The sequence below is a fragment of the Callithrix jacchus genome, chromosome 16 (assembly GCF_049354715.1).
Source record: "Callithrix jacchus isolate 240 chromosome 16, calJac240_pri, whole genome shotgun sequence".
In the NCBI taxonomy this organism is placed as follows: Eukaryota; Metazoa; Chordata; class Mammalia; order Primates; family Cebidae; genus Callithrix; species Callithrix jacchus.
In genome coordinates this window covers 22,746,116-22,758,512 of record NC_133517.1, presented here as the reverse complement: position 1 = coordinate 22,758,512, position 12,397 = coordinate 22,746,116, and the positions used below count along the sequence as shown (strand labels likewise).

Genomic DNA, 12,397 nt, shown 5'->3' with positions numbered 1-12,397 from the left:
ACAATAAATTGTTAGTTTTTTATTTTTTTTTGGAGACAGGGTCTTGCTTTGTCATCCAACCTGGAGTACAGTGGCATGAACACGGCTCACTATAGCCTCGACCTACCTGGCTCAAGCAGTCCTCCTAACTCAGCCTCCCAAATAGCTGGGACTACAGGCATATGTCACCCTGCTGGGCTAATTTTTGTATTTTTTGTAGAGACTAGGTTTCTCCATGTTGTCCAGGCTGGTCTCAAACTTCTGAGCTCAGGTGATCCTCCCGGCTCGGCTTCCCAAAGTACAGGGATTACAGGCATGAGCCACCATGCCTAGCCAATTGCTTAATGTTTTGATTTTACATTTTAATATTTACCTTTTGAAAGAGGGCATGCTTCATCTGAACAAAGGAATCTTGCACCTTGTGTATACTTGGTTACAGTTGTCATTGCAATCACAATTCCTTGCATCATATAAAATCTCTGAGATGTATAATCAAGTGGAAACTCACAAAGATCAAGACCATAACTTGGCAGGGGAGGTAAATGTGATAATTTCAGCAGTATATTAATCTAATAAGAATATAAAAATGGTATTAATAAAAATTGCAAATCCAATTTGACATGTATTACAATATAGTAAGAATATTATAGAGTAAATCAAGTAATGATATATTAATATTCTTAGGAACCAAAATTTTAAGCATAGAGAAATGACATTCAAATATATAATTAAAGAAGTAAAAATCTGATAATCTAAGATTTTAACTGAAACTATCATTGTGAACTTATATTTCCTTAAATATACACAATTTCTGGCCATATCCACTGAAAAGACTTAGAAAACAATGTCAACCAGGCAGCAAAGAAGCATGCCTAGTGTCCAGACTGTGATCTCTTGTTAAGTATCATATCTCACTAAAAGGAACCAGGATTCCTTGGGGAAAATGGCTTATTTCAGGTCTCGGATAGAAAATATAGCAGATGGACTTGGGGTGTCTTCTCATAAATGGTCTGTATCAAAAGGACATAGGAACAAATTTGAAGGGACCCCCAATGACAAAAGATAGGATAATATGAGTATCAAAAGGAATGACAGAGATTCATTGAAATATATCATATATATTTAAAAGTTCATGAGTTCCTCATATTTAAAAAAGGAAAACCAAAAGATAAAAAAATTGGTCATTACTGGAAGCTGCTAGATTTTAAGTCATTACTCTTTATAAAGGCAAAGAATCAAACATTTATCCTGCCTTTTCTGTACAAATTATATTTCAGAGTAACCAAATAGCTGATAAGAGAAAATCACCATTTTTTTTTTTTTTGAGATGGAGTTTCACTCTTGTTGCCCAGGCTGGAGTGCAGTGGCACAATCTCAGCTCACTGCAACGTCTGCCTCCTGGGTTCAAGCGATTCTCCTGCCTCAGCCTCCTGAGTAGCTGGGATTACAAGCACCCACCATGATTCCTGGCTAATTTTTTTTATTTTTAGAAGAGACAGGGTTTTGCCATGTTGGGCAGGCTGGTCTCAAACTCCTGATCTCAGGTGATCTGCCTGCCTCCGCCTCCCAAAGTGCTGGGATTACAGGTGTGAGCCACTGCGCCTAGCCGGAGAAAACTACTCTTATAGAAGAATTTCAGCTAATTCAGAAAGAATGCTAAAATTAGAAAAATTGCAATTTTGCAACTACTAACGAAGTAGCAGATTCTAGGCAATGAACATCAATGGCAGCTAAAACCATTAGGTGAAAGTTGATGGGAAACTGTATAATGAAAAGATCAGAATGACATGACAGGAGCCCACTAATCAATTGTGACACTGTTACAAGTGCAACAATAGATACTATATCCTCCTGATACAGCACAATATGTAATACATTACACCAACTATTATATATTCTTGTCAAATGATTTGAATCTAAATCTAAAAAGCCTTTACAGCCAACTTCTATTTTAGAAATATGAGGTTAGGGAAATAAGATAAATAGCACTACAAGGAAGCAATTAGACAAATCAAGATTATGTAACATGGGACAATTAGTCAATGGTATAAAAAGGGAGGGAGAGGAAATGGCTCTAGATAGAGACTTAGTGAAATGTAAGAACCACTTATGATGTATGAACCTTGTTTTGGTCCTGATTTGGAGCAAACCAATTGTAAGACATTCTTGAAACAATTGGACAAATTTAAATGTAAACTGGATATTAGATAATACCAAGAAATTATTGTTACTTTTGTAGAAGGCATTCTGGTTATATAAGAAAAATGTGCATAATTTATAGAGGTTGATACCAAAGTATGTAGGGATAAAATAATAGAATGTCTGGGATTCACTTTAAAATATTTCAGAAAAAAAACACTGATGATGCAGGTATCGAAAAATATTGTAACATTGAACCCAAGAGATAGATATATGAAGGTACATTGTATTATTCCCTTTACTTTTGGGTATATTTGAAAAGTTTTATTATAATGTGTTTAATGTTACATGGGGTAATACAAGAAATAAAGATGCATATGTAAGATATTCTATTGAACTTGGAAAAAAATGTAGTATCCTTTTTAATAAAAAAAAAATCTATGAATATAGAACTATTTTCTTTACAAGTCATCATGCAAATTTGTACCTGAGATTCCTTAGTTCAATTTAACTAAAACTTACTTGGGTTTCAGTCTGCAATTGTCCAATTAATGAGAGAGTCTTAACAGCAATAAAACAGACCTGTAATTTCAAACAAAAGAAAAGTTACCAAAAATTCTGTGTGAAATAAAATTATTTCTCTTTTTGACTTACTGATTGAAAAACTTCAGCAGCTTTTAAAGGTTGGTGTAAAATGTGATTTCCAAGCTCAGCATCTAATTCAACAACATCAGATGGATTTATTAAAATTTTGAATCGATAGACAGCATAGCTTTGTTTTGAATCTGTGAAAATACACAAATGTAAAAGTCAGGATAGCTGTGTGTAGGAGTTTATTTGAAACTTTTAAAAATAACCCACCTTTGCTGAACGTACCATTGTAGTACTTGCAATCATCTATAAACTTTTGGAGGCCTCCACTTCTGTCAAGATAGATGAGGGCCGCCTCTTTCATTTTTAGATTTGACATTTTCTCCTGGTTAATGACTCTTCTCTATTTCTAACTGATTAAACCACAATTGTTGGTAAAAGCTACAGATGGCAAAACTCATATAAACGATGTGAAAACCTAGAAATAAAATTAATTTTATTTTTGAAAATCTCTAATAAGACTTTACCAAGTATTAAAGTTGAGAGTGAACTAAAACTAAGTAAAATTTCCAACTTAAAAAAAATTCCTACCCAAAGGGAAGCAAAACTTTTGTTTTCTTTTGCCAAATAGCTTTTTTTTTTTTTTTTTTGAGATGGAGTCTTGCTTTGTTGCCCAGGCTGGAGTGCAATGGCACTATCTCAGCTCACTGCAACCTCCACTTCCCGGGTTCAAACGATTCTCCTGCCTCAGCCTACTGAGTTCTGGGATAACAGGCACATGTCACCTGGCCTGGCTAATTTTTGTATTTTTTAGTAGAGACAGGGTTTCACCATGTTGGCCAGTTTGGTCTTGAACTCCTGACCTCAAGTGATCCACCTGCCTCAGCCTCCCAAACTGCTGGGATTATAGGTGTGAGCCACCACACCTGGCCTCATTACCAAATATTTATTTGGCACCTACTATAGGTTGGATACTAGATTGTCCGAGGCACTAAAAACACAAAGATGAGTAAAACATGGTCTCAATTATTCAGAAAGAGTTCAGTGAGAGAAGATATATATGTAAACAATTACATGGCAATTTAAGTGCTGTAATAGAAATATGAATATACTAGGTAGCATGAAAGGAACAACATATATGAAATATTTCACAAAATTTGGGGCCATAATATTTTCTATTAAGACATTTTGATTGAAGACAGTGGGGTCATAGACAAGAAGCTATGAGTTCTACTTTAAGATGACATTTGATAGATGACTATTTCACTAATTGGAGGAGAAGTGAAGGAGAAAGTGTTCCAGAGATAGAGGTGGTCACCTCTCACCCCCATTATGAGGTTTACACTACTGGATCCACACATCCACTACATGGAGTTCAGGCTACTTTCCAAAGAAAAATAATTGAGACTGTCCTTTTAGATAAAAGATAGAAGTGAAACTTTAGCGTTTATTTCTCTGTGGCCATAAGCACAATGATCTCGGTGTTATGTTCAGCACATCACATCTTTGCTTCACTAGAACATTAGGTTTCTGGGGTTGAATGAAGGGAGACTATTGATAATTAAATGGTTGGGTGAGGCCAGATTATGTATGCTTTTGAAGTATATGAAGATTATACAGGCAAAAGGAAACCATCTAAGTTTTTTAAAAGGGGGAATATTAGAATCATTTTATTTTTTGAGACAGGGTCTCACTATGCTGTGCAGGTTGGAGTGCAGTGGCATGATCTTGGCTTGCTGCAGCCTCTACCTCCCCAGCTCAAACAATTTTCCCTTCTCGGCCTGGGACTACAGGCAGAAGTCACCACACCCAGATAATTTTTAATTTTTTATGGAGATGGGGTCTTACTATGTTGCCCAGGCAGGTCTCCAACTCGGGTAGCTGTCCGGTCCTCCCAAAGTGCTGGATTACAGATATGAGCCACTGCGCCTAGCCCTTAGTGAGATTTTTATTTTAGAAACCAGTGCCTGCTGCCAATGTGGAAAGCAGGCTGGAATAGTGGGAGAATTGATGATCAGTTTCTACCTATTGCAATATTCTTACAAGGTGGATGGCCTGATCCAGGACATGAGGAACGAAATGGAATGGAGAGATCGATTCTAGAATCTTAAAGATTGCACACTGGACCTGGTAATCAGCCTACAACACGGAGAAGAGTAATGGAAAGCTAAGTGGGGTTTTTTTTTTTCTTTTGAGACGGAGTTTCGCTCTTGTTACCCAGGCTGGAGTGCAATGGCGCGATCTCCGCTCACCGCAACCTGCAACCTCCGCCTCCTGGCTTCAGGCAATTCTCCTGCCTCAGCCTCCTGAGGAGCTGGGATTACAGGCACGCGCCACCATGTCCAGCTAATTTTTGTATTTTTAATAGAGACGGGGTTGCACCATGTTTACCAGGATGGTCTCGATCCTAAGTCGGTTTTTAATATGGCTGTGGGTGGATGCTGCTGCTCTAATGGAAATATGGAGCCCAAGGAGAAGCATAAGGGAATGATAAGGAAAAGTTCCCGTTAGATATCCTGACTTTAAGGGCTCTTGGGACTCCCTGATAGATATAAGCAGGAGGGGCCATAAATCAGGGCCTGGAGTTCGGTGGCATCAAAAGAGCTAGAGCTAAATCTAGGTGTCACTGCGTAAAGCGGGGGCCCTGGGAAGTGCACGCGTTTTCACGGAAGTAGATTAAGTCGGGAAAAGAAATAGAAGCCTGTGGAAAAGCGTTAGGTGAGAGAACAGGGATAAAATTCTAATTCCCTGTCTTCCCTCAGTCTAACGAACATCGAGTGTTGCTTCACGTGGAAAAGGAGCAGATTCTGCCTTCTCTCCTTGCCCTGTCAGCACCAGGGATGAACTAGTGAGGGGAAGACGGCAGGAAAACACCTCACAACCAAAGCGGACGAAAGCGAGTCCAGTCCCTGAGGACCCCTCCCACCCACAGCGGCGACCTCTCGTAGTGGGACCCCAGCGCTGTAGTGATTTGTACCCACCCTGACTCCCACCGAGCGCGGCGGCTACTTGCAGCCTGAAACGTTGACGGAGCGGATCCCTAGCGCGCATGCGCGCACCTCCCGGCCGTTGGCCGCGTGCGCGGGGGTTGCCGGGACCGCCCGCACCCTCCTGTCACAGGGGAACTATCTGGGCTTGTTCTCTACTGTTTAATTTCTTCACTCTTGCTCTATGCTAGCGAAACAAAAGATAGGGCTACGTTTGGTTTTTGTTGTTATCTCAAGCCAAAGGTGTTGATGTTTGTTTAAAAAATTCAAAACTCCACTTCAGGGAATGCAAAATGTCTAGTCACTTCAGAAAATATTCCAGTATTCCCTCAAAGGACTCAATAAAGTTACCCTATAATCCAGCAATTCCACTCCTAGGTATTTATAAAGACACCCAAGAGAATTGGAAACATGTTCACATAGAAACTTCTACACGAACGTTCATAGTATTATTATTCATAGTAGCCCCAAAGTGGAAACAACCTGAATGCCCATCACCGATTAATGGATAACTGTGGTGTAGCCGTACAATGGAATGGTTTTCGCCGTAAAACGGGATGAGGCACTAATATAGGCTACAACATGGATGAACCTTGCAAACGCTACGCAAAGGGAAAGAAGCCAGACACAAACGACTATACATTGTGTGATTCCGTTTATATGAAATGTCCAAATAGGAGAATCTATAAAGAGAGAAAGCAGATTTGTGGTTGCCCAGAAGTTGGTTGAGAATGCAGTATGATTGCTAATGGGTATCAGATTTCTTTTTAAATTGCGGTAAAATATACACTTTTCGCCATCCTAAAGTGTACAATTCAGTTGTACTACCTATGTTCACACTGAGCACTCATCAGCACTATCTGGTTTGTAGAACTGTTTTCATTTTCCCAAACTGAAACTCCATACACATTAAACAATAACTCCCCATTCTTCTCTTCCTCATCCCCTGACAACCATCATTCTTTGCCTCCTTGAATTTGACTACTCTGGGTACTTCATGTAAATAGAATCATACAGTATTTGTCTATTTGTGATAGGCTTATTTCACTTCGACAAACATCTTCAAGTTTCATCCATGTTGTAGCATGTTAGAATTTCCTTCCTTTTCAAGGCTGAATAATATTCCATTGTAGGCGTACCATATTTTTTATTGTTCATGAATTCACATAGGTTTCTTTTAGAAGCGATGAAAATGATCTAAAATTAATTGTGGTGATAGTTGCACAGCTCAGAATCTACTGAAAGCCAGTTAATTGTACATTTTAAATAGATGAATTGTACAGTACTTGAATTAAATCTTAAGTTTAAAGCTGGCCAGGCACGGTGGCTGATGCCTATAATCCCAGCACTTTGGGAGGCCAAGGCAGGTGGGTCACTTGAGGTCGGGAACTGGACACCAGCCTGGGCAACATGGTGAAACCCCATTTCTACTAAAAATACAAAAATTAGCCAGGTGTGGTGGTGCATGCCTGTAATCCCAGCTACTTGGGATTAATAATATTTTGTTAATTAGCAGGCAGGAGAATCACTTGAACCCAGGAGGCAAAGATTGCAGCAAGCAGAGATTGTGCCATTGCACTCTAGCCTGGGAGATAGAGGGACACCCTATCTCAAAAAAATAAATAAATAATGAAAATGTTACCAAAAAAACCCAAACCCTTGAATTGTGCCTGCTTCTCCACCATTGGTATTTTTTATTTTTTATTTATTTTTTATTTTTTAGACACCATCTACTTCTGTCCCAGGACTGGAGTGCAGTGGCCCAATCAGGGCCCACTGCAGTCTCAATCTCTCCTGGGCTCAGGTGATCCTGTCACCTCAGACTCCCAAGTAGCTGAGACTACAACTGTGCCTGGCAAACTTAAAAAATTTTTTTTTTGTAGAGACAGTGGTCTCATTTTGTTTCCCATGCTGGTCTCAAATCCCTGGGTTCAAGCAAGTGTCCCACCTTGGGCTCCCAGAGTAATGGGATTACCAGCATGAGCCACCGTGTTGGTCCTCAACCTTTAGTGTTCTTGATGCAGTTAGCAACTCTGCTCCATTGCATTGGGTTGGATCATTTTCCATGAAAAATAATTGAAGTCATCCCTTTTCATATTTAATAGGGGTGGCAAAACACCTCAGAGTTTGTTTCTCTGGGAGAATATAATCTATTTTACTTGTGAGATTAAAGAAAATACTTTTTTGGGGTAGAAATCAATTTACAACAACGAGGCTGTCCAAATTGTCTTGAACTACAATTCCGTGGTAATAACTACAATTTTAGATGGGAATAGGCTATTGTCTGGTGATGGTGATGGCTGTTGTATTTAAGTAGAATAAATTTTTCTAGAAAGTATCCATATATTTTAAAGTGTTTTTTTTGAGATGGAGTCTCGTTGGAGTGCAGTGGCATGATCTTGGCTCACTGCAACCTCTGCCTCCCAGGTTCAAGCAATTCTTGTGCCTCAGCCTTCCAAGTAGCTGAGATTACAGGCACATGCCACCATCCCCAGCTAATTTTTGTATTTCGAATAGAGATGCGGTTTCACCATGTCGGCCAGGCTGGTCTCGAACACCTGACCTCAGGTTTATCACCTGCCTCGGCCTCCCAAAGTGCTGGGATTACAGGCGTGAGCCACCGCTATTTTAGTTTAATCAAAACTAAAGCTATTTTAGTTTTGATTAATCAGTTCATAGTGTAACATTGTTCATTTCTGCACCAAAGTAATAGTTTTATATCAACCAAGTCCAGCAAAATCTTCTAATAGATTTTTATGTATTTAATGCATCCTTTAAAATATCTGCATAGTCAGACTTGGTGGTATGCACCTGTAGTCTCAGCTACTAGGGAGTTGCTACTAGGAAGTGGGAGGTTGCACTGAATTATGATTGCACCACTGCACTCTGGCCTAGATAACAGAGTGAGACTCTTGGAAAAAAAAGTTAGATCTAAAATCGGAATTTAAAAACCTTAAGAATTCAGCATATTTTTACACATTGCAAACCCTCTGAAAATGACTGTGTTATCCAGAGTCAAAATGCCATTGCTACTGATTGCTGCATACTTACAGTACTTTATTTTTACAAAATACTACTAAACAGCAGAAACAAGTTACATGTAATCTGGTAAAATGGCTCAAATATTTCTTTTAAGGTGGCAGAATTATGAATTATTTTTATTTTTTCCCTTCATATAGCTTTTTGCTTTTTAATATTTTTCATTGAGGTATAATTCATATGCAGCAAAACACAGCTCTTACATATTGAGTTTTTGAGTTTTGAGAAATATGAAGCTTTCATTTTTATTTAAAAATGTTTCAAAGCTTTTTTAATTTTTTAATTTTATTTTTGCCATGACATGTTTTTATCTGATCATTTAAAAAATTTGTTTTAGACACAGTCTCACTCTGTCACCCAGGTTGGAATGCAGTGGTACCATCTCAGCTCAATGCAACTTTCATCTTGTGGGTTCAAGCAATCCTCCTGCTTCAGCCTCCACAATAGCTGGGACTACAGGCGCATGCCACCACGCCTGACTTAACAGGTATTTTAAAGGATGTATTAAATACATAAAAATCTATTAGAAGATCCTTCTGCCTCAGCCTCCCAAGTAGCTGGGACTCCAAATGTGCACCACCACAGCTGGCTTTTTTGTATTTTTTGTAGACGGTGTCTCACCATGTTGCCCTGGCCGGTCTCAAACTTCTGGTCTCAAGTGACCTGGCCATCTCCGCTTCCCAAAGTACTAGGATTGCAGGTGTGAGCCATCATGCCCGGCCAGCCTTGTAATGTATTTTAAAGTCAGGTAATGTGATGCCTCCATCTTTTCTTTTTCCTTTTTTGAGATGGGGTCTTGCTCCATCTCCCAGGCTGGAGTGCAGGGGAGTGATCACAGCTCACTGCAGCCTTGAACTCCCAGGTTCAAGCAATCCTCCCCCCTTAGCCTCCCAAGTAGATGGGACTACTGGCACATGTCATCATGCCTGGCTAATTAAACATTTTTTTTTTTTTAGAAATGGGGTCTCTCTTTGTTGCCCTGGACTCAAGTCATCTTCCTACCTTGGCCTCCCAAAGTGCTTGGGTTACAGGCATGAGCCACCATCCCCAGCCAACCTTTGATCTTTTTGCTCAGGGTTTCTTTGGCAATTCAGGCTCTTTTTTGGTTCCATATGAATTTTAGTATTGCTTTTCTAATTCTGGTAAGAATTGCATTCAATCTGTAGGTTGCTTTGGGCATCATGGTCATTTTAATGATATTAATTCTTCTGATCCATGATCCATGAGATGTTTTTCGATTTGTGTCACCTTCAATTTCTTTCATCAGTGTTTTGTAGTTTTCCTTGTAGAGATTTTCACCCCCTTATTTAAATTATTGGTTGTTGCTGCTGCTTTGTTGCTATTGTAAATGAAACTGCCTTCTTACTTAGCTAGATCATTACTAGCATATAAAAATGCTACTAATTTTTGTATGTAGATTTTTTATCCTGCAATTTTACTGAATTTATTTATCAAACCTAAGAGTTTTGAGGTGGAGTCTTTTACTTTTTTGTTTTTCCTTGTGACAGGGTCTCACTGTGCAGCCCGGGTTGGAGTGCATTGGTGGTGCAATCAGGGCTCACTCCAGCCTCTGCCTTCTGGGCTCAAGCAATCCTCCCACCCCAGCTTCCCAAGTAGCTGGACTACAGATGTGTACCACCATGCCTGGCTAATTTGTGTGTGTGTTTTTGTAGAAACAGAGTTTCACCATGTTGGCCAGGCTGGTCTTGAACTCCTGGACTCAAGTGATCTGACTGCCTTTGCCTCCCAAGGTGCTGGCATTACAGACATGGGCCACTGCACTTGGCCAGGTTTTTCTAGACATATGATCAGACTAGGCGTGGTGGTTCATGCCTGTAATCCTGACACTTTGGGAAGCTGAGGAGGGAGGACTGATTGAGGTCAGGAGTTCAAGACCAGTCTGGGCAACACAGCAATACCTCATCTATACTAAAAATGAAAAAAGTAAGCCAGGGATGGTGGTGTGCATCTGTAGTCCCAGCTACCTGAGAAGTTAAAGTGGGAGGTCACTTGAGCCTGGGAGATTGAGTTACAGCGAACCATGATCGCAGTACTGCACTCCAGCCTGGGCGTCAGGGCAAGACCATGTCTCAAAAGAAAAAAAAAATCATCAGCGAAGAAGGTCAATTTAACTTTTTTTTTTTTTTTTTTGAGAGAGTCTCGCTATCACTCAGGCTGAAGTGTAGTGGCACTATCTCAGCTCGCTGCAACTTCTGGCTCCTTCCTAAGTTCAAGTCATTCTCCTGCCTCAGCCTCCCTAGTAGCTGGGATTACAGGCACCTGCCACCTTGCCCAGCTAATTTTTGTATTTTACTAGAGATGGAGTTTCCCCACATTGGCCAGGCTGGTCTCAAACTCCTGACCCCAAGCGATCCACCTGCCTCAGTCTCCCAAAGTGCTGGGATTACAGGTGTGAGCCACCACACCTGGCCTAATTTCCTCTTTCCAACCTGGATGCTTTTTCTTTCTCTTGCCTGATGGCTCTGCCTAGGACTTCCAGAATTATGTCGAGTAGAAGTAGTGAAAATGGGCATCCTTGTATTGTTCCAGTTCTTCGAGGGAAGGTTTTCACTTTTTCCCATTCAGTATATTAGTTCTGGGTTTATCATATATAACTTTTATTATTTTTAGATATATTCCTTCTATGCCTTGTTTGTTGAGGTTTTTATAATAAAGTGATGTTGAATTTTATGAAATGATTTTCCTCCATCTATTGAGATGATCATGTGTTTTTTCCTTCATTCTGTTGATGTATCATGTTTATTGATTTGCATATGCTGAACTGTCCTTGCATCCGTTACATATACTTGACATAGGATCAAGTATAAATCCCAGTTGATTGTGGTATATTATCATTTTGACTTGGCTGTGAATCCATTCAGTCCTGGGCTTTTCTTTGTTGGGAGACTTTTGCTAATGATTAAATCTGCTACTCATTACTGGTCTGCCTGGGTATTCATTTCTTCCTGATTCAATCTTGGTAGGTTTTATGTTTCCAGGAATTTATCCACTTTTAGTGGGTAAGTATAGTTGTTCATAATAATCTGATAATCTTTTGTATTTCTGTGGTATCAGTTGTAATGTCTCCTTTTTCATTTCCAATTGTTTATTTGGGTCTTCTCTTGTTTTCTTGTAATGTCTCCTTTTACATTTCCAATTGTTATTTGGGTCTTCTCCTCTTATTTTCTTGGCTAGTCTAGCTAGCAGTTTATCAATTTTATCTTTTCCAAGAACCAACTGATTTCATTGGTCGGTTATATTGTTTAGTCTATTTCATTAGTTCTGCCCTTGATCCTTCTGCTCATTTTGTTTGTTCTTGCTTTTTCTAGTTCCTTGAAGTACACTGTTAGATTCATTTGTAACCTTTCTACTTTTTGTTAGGCATTTATTACCATAAACTTCTCTTAGCGCTTCTGTTGCTGCATCCCACAGGTTTTGATATGTCATGTTTCCATTTTCATCTGTTTCAAAATTCTTTTTCCACTTACATCAAATATATTCTGTTCAAATTTTTCCCCCTCACACATATATATAATTCATTTTGTAATGACCATTGTAACATTACCAATTTCAATTTCAAATAATTACAACATTAGGTGATTTATCTTTTCATTGATTTTATTATATTATATAGATTTGTATATCTTGTGATCTCAGAAATA

General features: G+C 39.3%; 2 protein-coding genes across 9 annotated transcripts in view; one reads left to right on the top strand and one right to left on the bottom strand.

The window, feature by feature from the left end:
* Nucleotides 1-5,773, bottom strand: part of MCMDC2 (minichromosome maintenance domain containing 2) — a 48,534-nt gene extending 42,761 nt beyond the window's left edge. For 4 of the 6 annotated variants that reach the window (XR_013527870.1, XM_002758967.6, XM_008982738.5 and 1 more), the window contains exons 1-5: nucleotides 5,691-5,751; nucleotides 2,995-3,187; nucleotides 2,773-2,903; nucleotides 2,641-2,700; nucleotides 353-548 (exon numbers count right to left, since the gene is read on the bottom strand). Coding sequence is in view for 5 of the 6 variants with exons in the window: in XM_002758967.6 (XP_002759013.1) it covers nucleotides 353-548; nucleotides 2,641-2,700; nucleotides 2,773-2,903; nucleotides 2,995-3,088 (481 nt within the window). In the remaining variant the exon portion in view is untranslated. Of the gene's footprint in view, nucleotides 1-352; nucleotides 549-2,640; nucleotides 2,701-2,772; nucleotides 2,904-2,994; nucleotides 3,188-4,557 lie in introns of all 6 variants that reach the window. The other 2 variants (XM_035276658.3, XM_035276659.3) reach the window with 2 other exon arrangements.
* LOC128929846 (uncharacterized) overlaps nucleotides 1-12,397 on the top strand; it is a 148,013-nt gene that overhangs the window by 47,959 nt on the left and 87,657 nt on the right. The window lies entirely within an intron of this gene.